The following is a 19243-nucleotide window of genomic DNA, read 5'->3' on the forward strand; positions in this document are numbered from 1 at the left end:
GACTCTTCGGATGGAATTACTGCATGGAACTTTTCAATAGGCATTTGAAATTTTCTTTTCTTTTATTTTTTATTTTTTGGGAGAGGGGATTCATTTTTACTCTTTTAATTGTAAAGATTTCCAGTTACTTGGTTCTAATAAACACAAGACTGAATATTGATCCAGGCCTGCAGTATTGATTTACTTCATGAGCAGGTGCACACACTTGACGCTACTCCTATGCTAACATTTTCAGTAAACTTTAATTTCAGTGGCTAGTTGATTTCTCTGTAAGCTTTGTCCATGTCTGACTGATTATAATTCAGCCAAAAAAAAAAAAAAGCAAAATCGTATCCACTTAGAAGTACAATAATTGAGTTCGATCTGAGTACTTGTAGCTAGCTAGCTCGATGGTGAATGACCAGAAATTAAATGACTTAAAAGATCCTGACCTGAAAGTGAACGGGCACACACGGCACGACAGGAAACGAGTGGATAGATAGTTTTAAAGCGATATCAGAGTGAGAGTATGGAAATCATGTTCATCGGATTGTGTGGGCGTTAGCGTTACCCTCTCGCAAACAAGCCGAAGTGCTCGTTGCCATCTGCTGCCAAGACTATGATTACTGCTAGCAGGTGGCCCTGAATCAAAAGCAATCTGACCCAGTTGAAATACAAAGAGCCTGGATGCATATACCAAGTCAATGTAGGCTTGGCGCACAAGCCTGAAGCTGAAGCAGAATTTCAGCACTAACGGGCATACCAAGCCGGCGAGTATTGCTGGACATATGCTGTGAGACGTCGCTGCTGATGACAACAGTTTGAGCTTCGCCAGCGCCACCATGTGCAGCCCCATTTAGTAGTTAGACCTTTTTAATTATGAATCAGCAGGAGATTTCGGACGAAATTTACTTTCTGGTTTTAGCGATTTACAGAAGCAGATCGATTATGCTCATTTTTGTGTCCAAGTGATCAGTGTACTAAAATATCATCAGAATATCTATAGAATTAGGGTTTTGAGGCTGTTTTTAACTTTTGCACATATACATTAATATCCCAATCATCTTATCCATATTAATTTGACAAAAATGACCCACGTGATGACAAGAGTATTTTATGTGTCGCTCGGGATGTAGGGTTAAATGATTAAGAGTATATGTGTGTGTGTTATATATATAAGTAAAATTTTGATTTCGTATAAATTGGACAGATGGCATATCATCAGAAACTTTTCTCACGAGACGGTTCCTTTTGGGAGGAAAACAAAAAAAGGAAATAAAAAACAATATGCGGAAAGTCATTCTTTACCGCCGCCGCAAGGTTATAAAGGTAATTAAAAGCAATGTTTAACGCTGTCTTGTAACTTAGCTTGGATGAGACCATTTTACTTTCTTTGAACATTGAATCCAACTTTTGCAAGTGTAGTAGGTTTATACATTTACAAGTGACCCGAGTCGAGAGTAAATAGAAACTGCGTGACGTGGTACAGGATAATTGGTTTATCTGCTACTCAATCAGGTTAAAGAAAACAATGGCAATCTGTGGGGTGGGGTCGAGTGGAAACTGCTGGGAAGTTTCGTACTCTTTGTTATTTGCAAAGGGTTATCTCTCTATTTTTTGCTGTTTGACAATGACCAAACCGAAGACAATACTAATGGTGGCGATTTCAATAACTATAATGATAATGATAATGGGGTCCAGCTATGGTGACACAGTTGTATGGTATTACAACTGAATCCAGTTTTTGTATTTAATTCTGATGATAACTGTGGGCTAAATTTAATGGTTGGATTCAGCTGTGGTACCATACAACTGTGGTACCACAGCTTTGCCCATGATAATGATAGTCACCACACCACACACATCGTGATTCCTGATCTGGGATCCAATGGCCCATTTCTGTTTATGTCACTAAAGCACTTATCAACATCAATGGGCGCATATTTTTCATTTATGATGTGGCCCATACATATGGCACTTGCTACTTCAGAAATTAATCAAGACTTTCCTTAATAATTTTATTGTAGTACAGTTTGAAAATCGACCCTTATTAGAGGGAAATTTATTCTACTCCAAATGCGATGAGACAAGTAGACTCCTACTAGGAGAGGAGTTGAGTCCCAATAATACCATGCACACAAAAAAATAATTATATATCTTGAAGTCAAGAACGGTTATTAGTCGGATTAGCACTTAATCCATCCAATCTACGTATAGTGGGGGATAAGCCAGTTTGGTTTTGCAGATTTGCTCCATTTTCAATTTTTTTTTAATAAATTATATATCTCCAATTATATAACATTCTTATGTGTGGGAAATAAATACGAGAAATTCACAAACATAAAACTTGTTCATGAAAACAATAATTGCAAAAATTCACCAATTTAGTTTCACTCTTAAAGACTAAATAGATATCCCATTGGCATTTAGCAAATATCCAAATAACAAAATGTAAGGATTGCAACAATCTCTACAGGGACAGGGACCCTTGGGGATTTTTCTTATTCGGGGAGGGTATGAAAATAATTTTATACCAAATTTCTTATTCAGAGAAGGGACGAGGATGAGGTGGAATCTTCATCCTCTCTCCTTTTCCCCCATTTCCTTATATTAATTTTTAATTTTGATTTTATTTATAGAATTATTAATAAACGAATCATGAAATTTAAATTATAAAATATTAAATATTAGTATAAATAACAAATATCAAAATATTTTATACAAATCTGTTATAAAAATTTCGAGCCTACTTAACTAGTTATAATCCTGAATTACTATTCGAGCAAACCTTATTCTAAAGGCCTTGGCCCAAAATAATTTAAAATTATGAGTAATATTGCTCATATTATTTTTATTATTTTAGATTTGAAACATGAAGTTATCTCTCAATTTGTCACATTCCTTGAGGAAGAATAGGAGGAGCATGAGGTATAAGAGTAAATGTTTTTATTAAAATATTAATTTCAATATTTATACCCATTTCATTTATTTCATTATTGATATAAAAATAATTTCTTTTTATTATAGGATTATAAAAATTGACGAAGATAATTATTCTGATGATTAGTATTTTGTAATGTGATTTTTGTAATTGATTAATATTAGTGTAAGATATGTTGTCAAACCTTGCTTTTGTTTAAATTTTTATTTTAATATGACTAAATCAAGTTCAAAAATTAAAAATATATCAGTTATTCGAGGATTAAGGATCCCCTCTTATTATTCGAGGAGGGGACGATGATTCTCTCAAGCAATTCTGATGGGGACGGGGAGGGGATCTAGATATATGGAGAATATCAGTGATGGGTGCCGAGATGTCAGTCCCCTCCCCTTCCTATTGCCATCCTTAACAAAATGTCAAAAAGAAGAAAGGCGAAAATATTAGCATTTTCTTTCTAGTGAGTGCTTTAGAGGTCTCGGTGCGACAATGGTTTTGTGTTCATGCTATTATATATATATATTTTTTAATTTTGCCAACCCTAGTCGAATGGTTAATTTTATTTTTAATTTTGTGTTCGGTAAGTAATTAAACATGAGTAATAATACAAGTACAACCATGAATAATTTTACCAGGCTACCTTCAGCATCAAGCAAATCTAGGGCTGGCAATAGGCACCGCCCACAGCGGGTTTGCCATTACCAAACCCACCCGCAACCCGCAGCGAATTTTAATTTTTTAAGAAAACTCATCCGCTGCAAGTTTTGACAATTACCAAATCTACAATGGTATCCAGTGGAATTTTTTTTTTACGTGTTTGTACATTTAAAATCACAAATGTTCAATATATAAATTTACAATAATAACATACTCAATTTTAAATTTAACCAATGTAAATGAAAATTTTAAATTTCAACATTAAACCAACACAAATTCTCAAATTTAAGTGTAAAATACACAAATCCATTAAAAAAAAATCAAAAACTAGTATTTAAAAATAACAATTACATTTCATATTATCATTCAACACAAATTCCAAGAAAAGATTTTCATTTTATTCACCACCATTAGCACCCATCCAACATGATGCCTACAATAATGATTAAGATTAATATTTTCCAAAGAATAATACTTTTCAAATATTAATATGAAGAAAAAAATTATAATAATGAAATAATTCATACATTAAGTTAAAGAAAAATAGTTCATAAAATTTTATAATAAGTATATAATAATCCATGAATTAAGTTAAATAAATTTAGTGTCTTACCTCATCAACAATATATTCATTTTCAGAGAATTTGTTATTTCCTACTTTATTAGAAGATTCTGCATTTACAAGTAACAAGTATATCAAGAAAAAAGATAGATGATTATAAGTTTGTAATGTATAATAGATATTATATTATATTGAAGTAAAAATGCATTTTCATATCATTAAATTCAGTACATAACTTTGAGCACACATTAAAGCCTTCAACGTCTTTGGATGAAGTCTACTACGATGTTATTTTCATATCATTAAATTCAGCACATAACTAATTTTGAGCACACATTAAAGCCTTCGACGTCTTTGGATGAAGTCTACTACAATGTTATCTGACACTTTACATAATTGCATTATTTTCTTTGTATATTTTTTAGATTTAAAATTTTTTCATTAAAATTAAATTAAAAATATTTAAATAAACCTTGAGGGTTTGGCGAATATCAGTACAAGTATCTGACAGTTATTAAGATAATACCAAATCCACCCGCATCCAAGTGTGGGTTTTAATTTATAATATTAAATTTACCCACAACCCGCAAAATTATCTGCAACGGACAGATTTTTACAGGCAGATTTGAACGAATTTACGAATTTAGGGGCACAATTGTCATCCCAACCGCAAATCCCTATCAATAATAGGCAAGAACAGTGGGGTAGGGAATAAAATAATTTAGTTGATAGCTTCTAATTTTTCTTCGACTCCCTACGGGTTTTTTTATAAAAATATTATGTATTTGTTAAAACTGACGCGATACATTACAATTAGTTAAATTAAAAACACGATGTTTCTATAATTGAATCTTATTATTTATATTTTTAATCAACAAATCATATCATGCAGCATCTTTTCGTGGAGAAATTGTGACTCTCTAACAATCTTCAGTAAAGCTAAAACTATTTTTCCCGATTTTCATCGGCTAGACCGTGAACCACTCACAGCCCAAACTGAATCAATCTCTTCGGTTTAAAACTATTTGCCCAATGGGCCGTGTAGGTTACAACTTCTTGGGCCAAAATAAACCTTTAATATCCTCTCGTACCGAATCATCTCTTCTATTTAATTTTTCATTCCAATATGAAGTAGATTTTAGACGCCATCCTCACTGATACATGCCACTTTGTTTCAGTCTTTCATCAGAATAATTTTTAGACGCCATCGTCGCCGGCACATTTTTACTATTTAATGGAAATATAACTTTTAAATAATAATAATTTTGGTAAAAATAATAAATTTATTATGAATTTTTTTCATACGAATGTAGAGTGAAATCAATTTAATAAGAAGTGTTTTTAGTGCTGCTGCCCAGCTACAATACTACATACATTGACACTCAGAATGAAAAGGACTTTTTTTAACTTTCGAAAATGTCATAGATCATTCGATCTCAATGAATACACAAAGCTTGCTCCTCATCGTGTCATTTAGAAGTATAAATCGAGAAAAAAAAATATTTTTTTTTAACCAAAAAAAAAAAGAAGCGAAGAAAAAAGACCATGAAAATTAGTGATGAACGAGCACTCAGTATGAGTAGGAGGTTTTGTATTCGTCATGTAATTTTATCAGACGATTTAGAATTTATCATCATCATGCACGCACCACCAACGAAAATAAAATAGACAGTTATTAAAATTAAAAATAAAAAGAAGCAATGAAACCATCAGAAACATTGGATCAATGCATCAGTATCGACACGAAGTGTCTCAGACGACCGTCGTGAGAAATTTGAATCCAATCTCATCACCTGATTTCGAACGTGTAATCTTCAATCCAAGACACGAAAATTCAACATACGAGTTATCTAAAATTTTAAAATGAAATCCTTCTCAAAACTGCAGACACAGCGTTTGAGGTTTGGGGGTGATGGTTATAAAGATATATAGGTTTACGGAGATTTGTGTATTTGGAACCCTAGAATAGAACGGTGACGTTTTTCCCGCAAACAAATTTTCTGGCTTCTACAGGCCCAAAGGGGCAAAATGGGCTCCAATAGAACATATGCGACGGGAGTTGAGCTTTTGATACGCTTTAAAATTCCTTTTAAAACTCCTTTGTTATGTTTACGGTTTTATCATGATTGGTTATTACAGTACTCGACAAAGAGTTATAATTAAACTCACACACCCGATAAATGATACGTATTCCAAATACAACAGAAAATCTCGTGGAGTTTTGACTCGAATTTGTTCTCATAAGTTACAGAAAACAACTGTTGATGATGTGAAGAAGTCAAAAGCTCAACTCATGCCGCGAGCTTGCTATTTAGGCCTAAGCCCATTGCTTTTTATGTTCAAGAAATACTAATCCGACGGACTTTCTCTTAACATTGGACCTAAAAGATAAGAGTGGTACTATTAGCACCCCTCCATCAACGTTATAATTGCAATAGAGAAGACAAGTAATCTCGTAAGCCCACACTATTTCCTCTCTCAAAAAACTCTTATATACACCCACGCTCAAACCCACGGTTGTTTTTTCGTGCAATAAGAATTCTTAACACTATATGTTACGTCCTCTAAGAAAGATTTTTCTTAATGTTATGCAATACAGTCTCATCTTTAGCTGTAATAACTATTGCATTAGTTTATCTATTTATTTATTATAATAATAAATAGAAATAACTTTGTAATTTATTATTCAGTAATATTATAATATTTTTATTTTAATTATATTAAACATATAACTAAATAATGTACTATTTAATTATATTATAATAATTAATATTTAGAAAATTTTATTATTATCTAATAAGTTAATATGACTAATAATAAATAGTAATTTAAAATATTATTACATATGTTGCAATCTATATTTTACCAAAGATGATATTGCATTACAGTTTAATACATCCTAATGCAAATACATCATAATGCAATATAACTAATGCAACATAATATAGTCTGCTAAACACACCCTTATGTAATTGTTCTTAGGTACTAGATGAGTTTTTCTTTTCTTTTCTTAATTCGTAAGGAGAGAATAATGTGACATGCGCATTGGAGTTAGAAATTATAGATATGAACGTTGTTTTCAATATTGAATTTAACGTTTATTTGATTGAAATAAATGATCGATGTTTAGAATTTTTTATCACCAAGAATATGATGGTGGGTAGTGAGACCGAATAGGAAAAATAAAGAAAAATGAGTTTTTCTGAGTTTGGAGTGAGGAAAAAAATAACGTTTAGAAGAAGGGTAATTTTTGAATTAAAGTGAGTATTAATAGTAGTGATGAAATTTTAGTTATTATTTAATGGGATATACTTCAAGATGGTGTTTTAAAAAGGTTTTGGAGGGGTGTTAATAGTGCAACTTAAAGATTAATGCCATCGGTAAGTTTGGTCCGCTGTAGTTAAAGGTTTTATTCTAAGTGATGCATTTTGAGGTAGAGAGGGTTGGTGTAATTTTATTTAAAAATGATTAAATTGAAAGTAAATATCATATGTGTGGCTCGAATCATTTTCAATTATCACACACACCACTCCATATGTTATCCATTGAAGAGGATTATAAACTATGTCTCTTATTTTTAGACTATAATTTCATGAAAGTAAAATTTCTCTTGATTTTAACATATGTCTCTTATTTTTAGACTATAATTTCAAAATGAGTTTCAAAAGGATTACATCAAAACAACTCCTAATAAATTTCTAATATAATTATCCGAGTTAAGCGTCAAATAGGATATATAAGGCATTGACTATATATATAATCATTTTCATATGTGAATACCCACATTCTTTTTAATGTGAACATGTTCTTAAACTATGTAATTTAAGAAAATTATTCTTAAATGAACTATAAAACCATGTGGTTTAAGAGAGTTAAAATTAACTCTCTTAAACTCTAAAATTAACTCTCTTAAACTCTACGCTTTAAAAGCGTGTCCATATGAAAAAAAGAAAAAATAAAAGCGCCCGCATTAGAGAAGGACTACCCACATATATGTACATAAAATGTCCAAAACATTCAACTACAAAGACGAGAAAGAATTTGGCTTTTACATATGTACTATTTAAAAATACAAAACTGAACTGAAAAATAGAAGTATATTTGAACTTAAATAAGGATTGGTCCCAAGTGTAAATATAAGTTAATAATCCCTTTCAATAATATACATGTGTGACAAAATATTTTAAAAAGCTCATAAGAGCAAATCCCAAACTCTCAATTCTTTAGGTAGTTGTTTTTGAGGCTCTTCGACTGAGGATGATCCAACAAAGCACGCGATAGAACAGAAAGAAGGCGAGCATGACACCAACATTCACCCACCTGGTATCCTTCTCAAGTCCTCTACTCTTCAACACATCATTTCCCGTGAGCAAACACTTGGAAAAATGATCTCCATCAACGTTATTATATTTCTGCCAAGAGAAACACTCTCCCCTCGCACTCCAATATTCATTCGTCAGAAGAGAATCCAGCGGATATCTGTAAAGCGATATATAGTACATGAAAATCCAATACTTTGGTATGTATTCTTTGGGGATGAAGTAGCCTGAGAACAAGAAGAAAGCTCCAAGAACTGTGCATATGAGAGAGTTCCCGGAGATGAAGTCCGGCGAGATTGCACTCAGGAAAAGAACTAGAGAACTCGCCATCAATACTATAAGCCAGACCACGAATATGAAGAACACGAAAGCCTCAATTGAAGGATTGAGTCCTACGATCCAGTACACAGGAATGGCGAAGAGGAGAGACACCACAAACAGGAAGGGCAAAAACACGATGGTGTTGGCGATCAAGTATGATGATATTCTGTACGCTTCTCTTGATGCTTCTTTCATTAGGACCCGCCGTTCTTGAAGGTAAATGGGGAGAGCTTCGACTGTTGAGGAAAGGAGAAAGCTTAGACTGAAAGCAAATAATCCTAATCGCTCTGAAACTCCAGCTTCATCTTTTCTCACTCTTACATAAACACTTCCCAATCCGAATCCTCCCACCAGTGCTTGCATTGTTCTTGCCAAGAACAGCTGTTTTGTTCTGTAAATAATCTTCCAAAACCTTGAGCAGAGAACCATAATCTCATACAAAATGAGATAGAAAGCATGCTGTTGATGCTCGACTCCGCCAACTTTTTCACATCTTAAATCAGGAAATTGCTCTGCATCTTCTACCGAGGGCAAGAAATTGTTGTTGTTAGAATATGAATCTTCCAAGGGGTGCATAATTTCCATGGCAAATTCGATGGCATTCAGCTGCGTTGGAATTTGGTATCCCAAGTTATTGATGGTTTCCTCAAGCAATTCAAGGCTGCCATAATGAACAACCGAACCGCGAGAAAGGATCAAGAATTTTGAAATGTATTGAAGAATCCTGTAACTTGGCTGGTGAATAGAAAGCACAACTGTTCTTTGCTTTGCTTTCGCCATGGAAGCAAGAAGCTCAATTACTTGAAGTGCCGACGTGCTGTCCAAGCCTGAAGTTGGCTCATCAAGGAGCAAAATAGAAGGATTGTGAATCATGTCAACTCCAATAGAAACCCTTTTCCGTTCTCCACCAGAGATCCCTCTGTTCTCTTCGTCCCCAACAAAACTGCCAGCGACATGCGTAAGGCCAAGCTCATCCATCAAGCTTTCAACTCTATCTTCTTTCTCCTTATGGCTCATCCCCTTCAGCCTGAAGTTGGCGCTGAACATTAGAGTTTCCTTCACCGTGAGTAAAGGAAGCAAATTATCTTCTTGAGCTACAAAACCGCATATCTTCCTCAATTGGGCAGGTTTTTTAATTTGATGGCAGTTGACAGTTATGCTCCTTGGATCAAAATCTTGATCTCTTACTCGTCCTGATATTATCCGAAGAAGGCTAGATTTTCCAGTGCCACTTGGGCCAACAACAGCAAGAATTTCAGAATCCCTGGCCTCAAAAGAGACTGATTTGAGTATGTGAAGTGGCACCTTAGGCTCATGTAATAAATGAGAAAGTATTGAAGTATTTGGTTGAATGGCGTACGAAAGGTTTCTTACGGTAACTTTACAGGTTGTTTTCAACCGTTGAGGTGGCAGCGACGGCGACGGTGTAGGCTGGTAGAAAGAAGAGGAAGGGCTGGTGGAATATTCCTCAGGGGAATTGGAAGTTGAGAAGAGAACTGCCGAGTCATCTTCAATACTTGGCCTTGGTTGCTGGAAACAAGACCCCATTTTTGGGAGAATGGATTAATGCATTGTTGATCAGTGAGGCTTTTAATTAAATGGGAAATGTAGAAGATTGAGTAATGGAGGTTGCACCAACATTTAGTTGGTTGTGAAAGAAAGTTCTTGAGAGCTGGTGAAGGTGGTCAGCCATGTTTGGCAGTGTTTGGTGATCCAAGCAAATTGACTAATTTTGGATGTTTTCTCTAGCACGTAGTCTGCACCTAATCTTTTGAACGAATTAACCTGTCAGATGTTGCCATGTTGATATATGCTACTGTAAAATGGCGGCATATTTGATCCGTGCATACGTACGGTATTAACGAAACTGCTGGTACTGCGTTTTCAGCCTCCGAGGCGGTGAACACATAAATTCGTGTGTCAAAACAGCGGTGATGTTTTTGCGCAAATTGGCCTGATTCTCAATTGAGCGAAGCTCCTGACATTTTTTTAAAGCTCTTATAAATCCTACATATTATATATATAACTTTTATTTAAAAGAATGTTACAGAAAAGAATAAAAGGTTACAAATAAAATTTAATTAGCTATTAAACATTTTTTTTTAGAATACAGCTTTTATTACTACGTAATTTATTACTTTATTACCTCAAAATTATTTTGATCTTAAAATAATTATTTATATCATTTAAAGATGAGAAGGTTCGTGAGTTGTAAGTGTAAAAACATTTTGATTTAGTACGAGTGCTAAGTTACATAGACTTACGGTAACCCAAAGTAGTTATCCAATATCAAAATATGATAATATGTAAAAGAAGTGAGAGATAATGTATAACTATTTTTGGATTTGTTGTAATTATTTATTTATTTATTTTTTCTTTTGAACATGGATTTGCTGTAAATTACAAATGATGTAACTTACATAAAAGATAAATACTAATTTAACTAAATTAAAGGTCTTGCTAAGTTCATTTATTAATAAGACGAGAAAACATGTGGTGCAACTGTGGCACCGTGCTACAGTTGCATCCAGCCGTTGGATGTCAGTAGATCCCACCTATTTAAATATATCTAACGGCTAGATGTAATTATAATACGGTACCATAGTTGCACCGTAGCTTTGACTCAAGCTAATAAGACAATGATTTGGAACGTGGGGTTCTATAAAGATTTTAAAAGTGGTGTGAAAAGTACTTCCCTTCTCAAATTCGGCCAGGCACATGCCCAAAGGGGCAAACAAAATGAGCTCGCAGGCTGCGTAAAAGCCCATTGAATTTTAATGCTGCCTGATTACAATTTTTCTGAAATACATTATTGCAAATTTGGAGTGCTGCTAGTCACCAAAACCCCTAAAACCCCACAAGGAGTAATGCATCTCTCTCTTCTAACATGTTGGATGTCGAAGAACGAACTGAGTTCACTTTTTCTTTGAGATTCTGAGGACCCAAGAGAGAAAAAAAAAAAGAAGAAAAAAGTCAAAGATGAGGGAAGCAAAGGACGGGCCGCCAAACAGGGAATTGTATGCACTGTTGCATCTTTCGCCGGAAGCCTCCGATGAAGAAATCAGAAAAGCTTATCGCCAGTGGGCCCAAGTCTATCACCCTGATAAATATCAAGCTCCTCATGTATGCCCCTCAATCATTTATCTGCTTTTACTTTATTTCTATTGTAAATTTGCTTATCCAATTGCTGCGTCGTTTTCTTTCAAACTAACCGAAGTTGAGTTTGATTGTGTTTTATAATGTGATATTTTGCTTATCCAAAATCGTGTGCATTGTGTTTATGAAGACATATTACTGTACTACTGTTAATAATATTCTTTTTCCCCTTTTTTTTTTAAAAACATTATTCATATGTTTATTTTCTATATTAATCTTCAATGCATTGTTATAGAAGTAGTATGTGCGTCAATTGTTAAACTTGTTGCTCTTTAAGCATGATTAGGATCTTGTTTCGCTTTCTGTTACGTATGCCTCTTGTCTCAGCAATGCCTAGTAATTGAATTTTTACTAATTAATATGAGCGTGAATTTGGACGGGTTTGTTGATTTTGTGAAAGTGGTTACTGAATTTTTATTAAATCTTCATTTTCAGATGAAGGAAATTGCTACAGAGAACTTTCAGAGGATATGTGAAGCGTACGAAATATTATCAGATGAGAATAAGCGGCTGATATATGATATATATGGTATGGAAGGATTGACTTCTGGGTTGGAACTTGGTCCAAAGCTAAATAAAGTGGAAGAGTTAAAGGAAGAGCTTGAAAGGCTACGGCAGAGGAAGGAACAAGAGAAGGCTTTAGCACATTTTCGTCCTTCTGGGACGATACTGGCCAGCTTCTCTTTGCCACAGTTTCTAGAGGGTGATGGCATAATGAGAGGGTGCTTCCCTTTTTATTTTATTTTATCTTTCACAGTTGATGTGTTAATGATTTGTAGTGCTTCACAAGTTTGGAAAAACTTTCAACCCGAACTCTCAACACTCTCCCACACAATGCACACGGCATGCATGCAGGCTCACTTTCATGTCTGGTTTTTTTTGCTTTCTTGTAAATTTTCCAATAAATATATGCAGTGATATTTCAATGCCTTCGATGTCTCTGTAGTTTTTAGATTTTACTGCCTATTTTATCTGGCCTCATTGTTCAATATCCCCGAATTTCAGGATGGCTATGAGTAGTGAAGTTCAGTCTCAACTATCTAAAAACAGTATTCTTGCTTTTGGTGGAAATTTGGAAGTAAATGATGATTCTGGTGGTGGAGCTGCTTCAGTTGTGCTTAGGCATCAGTTGTCCTCTGTCTCATCTATAGAATTTATAGCTTCAGCTGGTTTACGGGCACTGGTTGGAATACAAACAACACGGTAGCTCATTTGTTTTGATGTGTCATTTTGACTATTTGGCATATATACTTTGTTCACTTTATTTTCTCATTTTATAGTCACCTATCATCACATTCGACTGCGACAATGGCCGTTGCTATGTCTTTGAGAGATGGCTCCATTAATCTTTCTAATAACTGGACCCGCCAGATCTCCGAAACAACGAATGGGAATGTATGCTACCTTAACTTACCTATTCTGTTAGTTTAATTTTTTTATCCTCTTTTTACTTGAATATTTTTTCTTCCTCTTTCTACTTGAAACTATTTTACTGGACTAATTTTGAGCAACAAGGATATGAAGAAAATTGTTATGCAGCTTTGTGTGTTTACGTTCACACCTGTTTTCTTACATTATGTTGTATACTTAAGGATGATATAAGAAAAAGTAAATAAGTCATTGCAAGTTTGATATATTTAGTGTAAACTTGAAATTATGGAAAATTTTTGAACAATGGAAAAGTATGAAATGTTGAGCTTCACATTTTTATTTAACTTTCAGGCTTCTACAGTCTTCAAATTGATTCTTGTTTCTCTTCTTGTTTTCCAGATACAGCTCTTGTTGGGTATAGAGTCATCAATTTCTGTTGGGTGGCAAAAGAAAGATGAGAGAATGTCTGCTGCTGGAGAGCTTAAGGTAAATGTGTTGCTTCCGTTTAGCATGCAAAACAGTCATTCTCACTGAGAGGGTTGAAGAGATATGCTTATCTTTACTGGGTATTTTGTGTGAACTGTCTGACTGTTTCTTTATTCCTTCCTTTTCGTGTATGTTCCCTGACCATAGATTGGCACAAGTTCTTTTGGGGCATCAGCTCATTATACTCACCGGTTTTCCAAAAAATCCCATGGTCGAATACAAGGCCGGCTTGGAAGGTATGTGCACAGAGTCTATTTGTTAGCAGTTGTAATTTAATATCATTATCAAATGCCTCCTGTTACGACTGATGACTTCATATATCTTACAAGTGTTAATATCTTTATTACATAGACCATGATTACTCTCTAACATAGGGTGATGATTAGGTGTGTGCATAAGGTGAGCGACTGCGCTCGCCCGATCAATCTTCTATATACATATTGAGTAATTTTTCAATAAGGGATCTTGTAAGGGATAAGCTTTAATTGGATAAACTTTTTGAGTTGAGTGTAACTCATACTTCTTTCCTATAAATTTTTTGATAAAATTTTCAAACAATCTTGCACAAATTACTCTGTAATCTTCCAAATATTTTAGCTACTTGAAAATGCTTTCTCTTGTGACTGGAAATATCATTGTTGCAGCACTGCTCTTGAGCTTGAAGTTGGTGGTGGGAGGAAAATATCTGAATTCAGCACCATCCGCATGCTGTATTCAGTAGGAATTCAGGTAATTGCTGCTTATTATGACCAAATATGTTCATGCTTTTATACTGTTGCTGTGAAACAAATTCCCGGTTTGTTCGACATATATCAACTGTTGCCAGAATTTATGTCTCAGAAAGGGAATGTTCCATTCTTTATGAGTTCCTGTAAAGGGGGTTAGAGTTCCACCAAACACATTGTCTATCACATGTGCTGACTTTTAGCTGGTGCCAGAATTATTTATCAGGAAGGAAAAGTTACTTTCTTTATGATGAATTTTCAGGTGGGAATAAGAGTACAAGAGGCTTAGGGGTGCATAATATATGCATGTTGAAATGGAGGGCTGTTTGTTTTAGTATATTTGTGACACTGCCATTTCTAAGTGCTTTAACTTAAGTGGATTTTGATTGAACTAGTTCCTTTACAGTAAGAGGAAAATGAAGCTAATGGATGTCTCAGTATGGCTGTGGGTTTGTTTATTGTCTTGAATCTTTTTTTTTAAGTTGCGTTGGCTTAGCTAGTTCCTTTAATATACTTTAGTGGATTTTGATTGAACTAGTTCCTTTACAGTAAGAGGAAAATGAAGCTAACGGATGTCTCAGTTTGTCTGTGGGCTTGTTTATCGTCTTGACTCTCTCCTTTTTTCTTTTTTTTGGGGTGAGTGGGTGGGGAGGGGCACTTTGTGGATAGAAAGTTGTGTTGGCATGGCTATCTGCAGTTGCTAACTTATCATTTGAATGTAAGAAATTATATTGTGATTGATTGCTTCTTTAGCTATTTCTAATATTCTGTACATCTGGAGATCTTAGACCTTTTTCTATTAACAGGGTATCTTTTGGAAATTTGAGTTGCATCGAGCGGGTCAAAAGTTAGTTGTTCCAGTAAGTAATCTTTTTCTTGTTTCGTGGATGTCAGTGCACTTTTCTTAATTGCAATAGGACTGGGATTGTGTTGAGGATGGAGAACTTAGCAGAATTTAGGGGATAAATGGCTCTATGTTTTGACTGCAAGCTTAGATTCAACTTAGTTGTGCAAGAAAACATTTAGGATGTGATACTTTTTAGCTGATGAATGTCATCTCTTGGATTCCATTAGATGTTCATGTATATCATTACCCTGTTTTTATTATTTGTTGGAACATTACATGGAAAGAGTTCCTGATATTTTCTCTTTGCTTTGCCTCTTGGGTTTGATCTGTGCTGACTGTTTGTTGTGTGCAGATTTTGCTTTCCAGGCATTTCAGTTCCTTCTTTGCAACCGGAGCATTTATAATTCCAGCATCAGTTTACTTTTTACTTAAGGTTATAATATTTCAGACTCTTATTTGACCTATTAGTGAAACAGTTGGATTTTGATTGTTTATTGTTCATTGGACGTAAACTGCTTTGAAATATAATACAGTTAAGCATGAAGGGTTTTTTTAATAGATGCTACTTTCTGATCTGTTAGGAAAATACATTATGTTTCGGGTATTGAACATATATGCAATGAAGTATTTTTAGCGTTTTTTTCTTCAACCTCTGAGTACTTTGGTGTTGGATCATCTATATGTTTTTCATTGTGTACTTCCAGAAGTTCATCCTCAAACCCTATTACCTGAAGAGGGAAAAGCAGAAAGCACTAGAGAATATGGAAAAAACTTCTGCTCAGGTATGATTATTCATATGATAAGGGTATGTGAGGTTTATATATGCCTTAGTCAACCTGCTTTCTGAATCTGCAAGAGTCGGATTCATTTTCTTGATCAATTCTTTTTTCATAAGGACTATATCTTACACAATGCACATTAAGAAATGGACTGGAATTCGTTATAAATGGATGAACTTTGCTTGTGTGTTTTGGACCCCCAACCTCCCAATTATTGGAAGAGTTTTGCTGGGTTACTGAGACTACTGTACCTTATCTTTCTGAAGAAAAGGATTTCATATTTGTTTTTCGTCTGGTCATACTAGTAGGAAATAACAGTGAGGAACCTCTTGCAAATACTAAACAAGGGGATTATAAGACTTATCACAAAATGGGAATGACTATTATGTGGTACTTTTAACATGATGGATATTTGAAGTTTTCTGGCCCTTATTGGATAACCTGCATTTCTCACTTAATATGTAGGTCCGGGAAACAAAGGCGGCAGCACAAAAAGCTCAGCAGTTATTACAAAATGTGGCCAATAGGAAAAGAAATAAGCAATTAGAAATAGGTGGACTGATTATTACCAAAGCAGTTTATGGAGCTCGTAAAGCTTTGACTAAGTTAGGTGAAACAGGAGAATCGAGTGATGAATTGGCTTCACAAGTCTTGGATGTTACATTACCTCTTAATTTCCTAGTAAATGATTCTGGGCGACTCAAGGTATGGTTCTCTTGAGTCCTGTTGCTTATATAATTCTGAAAACATGAATCTAGTTTGGTGCTTGCGCCACTGTATCAAGGTTTGCAAAAGCCATTCGTTATATGTTTTTTACTTTTTCACTCACAATTTTGACTTCACATATTATGATTGTTCAATCTTTTGGTTTTAGCTTCACGACGGGGTTAAGAAGTCAGGTATCATGGGTTTCTGTGATTCTTGTCCCGGAGAACCTAAGCAGTTGTATGTGGAGTACACTTATGGCGGCAATAGATACGAGGTAAGACTGCTCTCTGTTGATCTAGAATAATCATTCTTATGGTTGCTTTTCTGCATTGTGCTAATTTTGCAATCTGAATCAGGTTTTTGTCGATGATTATGAGGAATTGTTTATACCCCAGGAAGCTCACAGAATTTAAATGTAATTCATCATGTAAGTTAAGACTTGGTTACCTCTCGCATTTTTGAATGTATCACGTGTCATTTGAGGTACTCCACCTTGATCACAACTTTTGTTGCATTTCAAACTAATATATTAATTTCGTTTTAGGACAGTAAATCCAATAATAGCATTTACAAAACTGGGTGCATTATTCTTTGTGTAATTTTTACAGTGACATAATGAAAAAAGGCATTTGTTTATAACTTTTATTTATTTATTTATTTTTGTTTATGATCTTCTTTAGTCGTCTCTTGAACGCTACTAACTTGCACTTTTCATCACAGTAGATTAATTTCATCTTCTGTTACTACGGTTAAACCTACCCACGACTACACAGTCACCAGCCTGTAAACGGATTTGACAAGTCATGGATTTAAAACTCGAGCATTTGAAAGGAAGGGAAGAGCAAGACAGAATCTTAAATGATGATATGATTTTTCTTTAGGGAAATTTGTAATCTACCCCCAAATAAATTGATATTTTACACTGCGTCCCAATAAATTTAACTTGTTGTACTGCGCACCCAAAAAAATTGACATTTTTGCACCACGCCCCCAATTCCGTTATTTTCTCAGTTAAGTTTAACGGCTCCGTTTAACTTTTGATTGAATGACAAAAATGCCCCTCTATGTAAAAAAACAAAATTTTTAGCTCATTTAATTTTTTAAGGTTTTTTTTTTCAATTGCAATAAAAAAAAATAATTCTTCTTACATGTTCATTGTCACCACTATTATTTTTTCTTTAATTTTTAAAAGATTTTTTTTCAATTTTAATAAAAAAAATTCTTGTTACATGTACTAGAGCTGGCAAAATTTGACACGACCCGATTACCCAACACGAACACGACATAAATAGATGGGTATGAGTAGTCAAATTTAACACGATTATTAAATGGGTCGGGTCCGGGTCAACACGATTTTTTTCCGTGTCGGGTTTGGGTTAAAATTCTTGACCCATTTACCCGATCAATGACCCGATTATATTTTCTATTTTAAAATAATTTACATATTCTTATAATTAAAACTCAAATATTAGAGATGGTTTTCTTTTTTTTATTCTTTAAAAGGGTGAATATAAACACAGTGTTTTATTTATAAAATTTTACATACATTTAGAGCTTCAATAGTGTAAATGTGTAAAAATTGATAGACATGTATATTTTATAATATTGATATATAATATTATATATATATAATTAAAACCTCAATAGTGTAAATGTGTAATATATTGGTAGATATGTATATTTTATAATATCGATAAATTATGTATGTATGTATGTAGTTATGTACATACATATGTATGATAGTGTGTAAATATTTGATGTAACTTTTGTTCAATAAATAGATATTAAATGGGTTATTGGGTAACCCGATTATTTTTCCGTGTCGGGTTTGGGTCTCAATATTTTGACACGATTATTAAATGGGTCGGGTTTGGGTCGACCTAAATTTGACACGACACGAAGCTGACACGACACGAACACGACCCGATGACCTGTTTTGCTAGCTCTAACATGTACATTTGTCACCACTATTATTTTCCTTTAATTTTTTTAAAGACCTTTATTTCAATTGCAATAAAAAAAATTTCTTATTACACGTACATTGTCACCACTATTATTTTTTCTTTAATTTTTTAAAAATTTTTATTTCAATTTTAATAAAAAAAATTCTTGTTACATGTACATTTATCACCACTATTATTTTCCTTTAATTTTTTAAAGATTTTTATTTTAATTGTAATAAAAAAATTTCTTGTTACATGTACATTATCACCACTATTATTTTTCCTTTAATTTTTTTAAAAATTTTTATTTTAATTACAATAAAGAGAATTCCCATTAAAATTAATTTAAGGAATAAACTTCCAATTTTACCCCTCCACCGTTAAACTTAACTGAGAAAATAACGAAATTGAAGGCGTGGTGCAAAAATGTCAATTTTTTTGGGTGCGCAGTA

At 33.8% G+C, this 19243-nt stretch overlaps 2 protein-coding genes and 2 non-coding genes across 6 annotated transcripts; 1 reads left to right on the forward strand and 3 right to left on the reverse strand.

Annotated features, from left to right (window-relative positions):
- Positions 1–5511: 5511 nt before the first annotated feature.
- LOC112498434 (small nucleolar RNA Z162) lies at positions 5512–5610 on the reverse strand. Its single transcript, XR_003065750.1, has one exon. It is a non-coding gene; the product is annotated as a small nucleolar RNA Z162 (small nucleolar RNA).
- A 230-nt stretch (positions 5611–5840) lies between these two features.
- Positions 5841–5936, reverse strand: LOC112498433 (small nucleolar RNA Z161/Z228). The gene has a single exon (XR_003065749.1). It is a non-coding gene; the product is annotated as a small nucleolar RNA Z161/Z228 (small nucleolar RNA).
- Positions 5937–8093: 2157 nt separating this feature from the next.
- Positions 8094–10324, reverse strand: LOC102618908 (ABC transporter G family member 23). Its single transcript, XM_006477517.3, has one exon. It carries the CDS (start codon positions 10322–10324, stop codon positions 8360–8362), a length of 1965 nt encoding a protein of 654 aa, XP_006477580.2. The 3' UTR covers positions 8094–8359.
- Positions 10325–11484: 1160 nt separating this feature from the next.
- Positions 11485–17793, forward strand: LOC102609297 (chaperone protein dnaJ 13). 3 transcript variants are annotated; one of them, XM_006477135.4, is made up of 14 exons: positions 11485–11899; positions 12368–12654; positions 12938–13135; positions 13213–13327; positions 13703–13789; positions 13937–14025; positions 14434–14518; positions 15321–15374; positions 15714–15794; positions 16066–16143; positions 16606–16845; positions 17015–17122; positions 17205–17275; positions 17569–17793. In XM_006477135.4, exons 1-13 carry the CDS (start codon positions 11756–11758, stop codon positions 17259–17261), a joined length of 1623 nt encoding a protein of 540 aa, XP_006477198.2. In that variant the 5' UTR covers positions 11485–11755; the 3' UTR covers positions 17262–17275; positions 17569–17793. The 3 variants fall into 3 exon arrangements, with proteins under 3 accessions (XP_006477198.2, XP_006477199.2, XP_006477197.2); XM_006477136.4 differs by having other exon boundaries at positions 17572–17793; XM_006477134.4 differs by lacking the exon at positions 17569–17793 and having other exon boundaries at positions 11486–11899; positions 17205–17487.
- The last annotated feature ends 1450 nt before the right edge of the window (positions 17794–19243 follow it).

The sequence above is a fragment of the Citrus sinensis genome, chromosome 3 (genome assembly GCF_022201045.2).
Source record: "Citrus sinensis cultivar Valencia sweet orange chromosome 3, DVS_A1.0, whole genome shotgun sequence".
Lineage (NCBI taxonomy): Eukaryota > Viridiplantae > Streptophyta > Magnoliopsida > Sapindales > Rutaceae > Citrus > Citrus sinensis.

Bases quoted from the DNA above. Each gene is read 5' to 3' on its own strand.
- LOC102618908 (XM_006477517.3), bottom strand. From the start codon at position 10,324: ATGGGGTCTTGTTTCCAGCAACCAAGGCCAAGTATTGAAGATGACTCG.
- LOC102609297 (XM_006477135.4), top strand. From the start codon at position 11,756: ATGAGGGAAGCAAAGGACGGGCCGCCAAACAGGGAATTGTATGCACTG. The intron at 13,790-13,936 runs GTAAATGTGTTG...CCCTGACCATAG, and splicing joins CTGCTGCTGGAGAGCTTAAG to ATTGGCACAAGTTCTTTTGG. The intron at 15,375-15,713 runs GTAAGTAATCTT...TGTTGTGTGCAG, and splicing joins GTCAAAAGTTAGTTGTTCCA to ATTTTGCTTTCCAGGCATTT.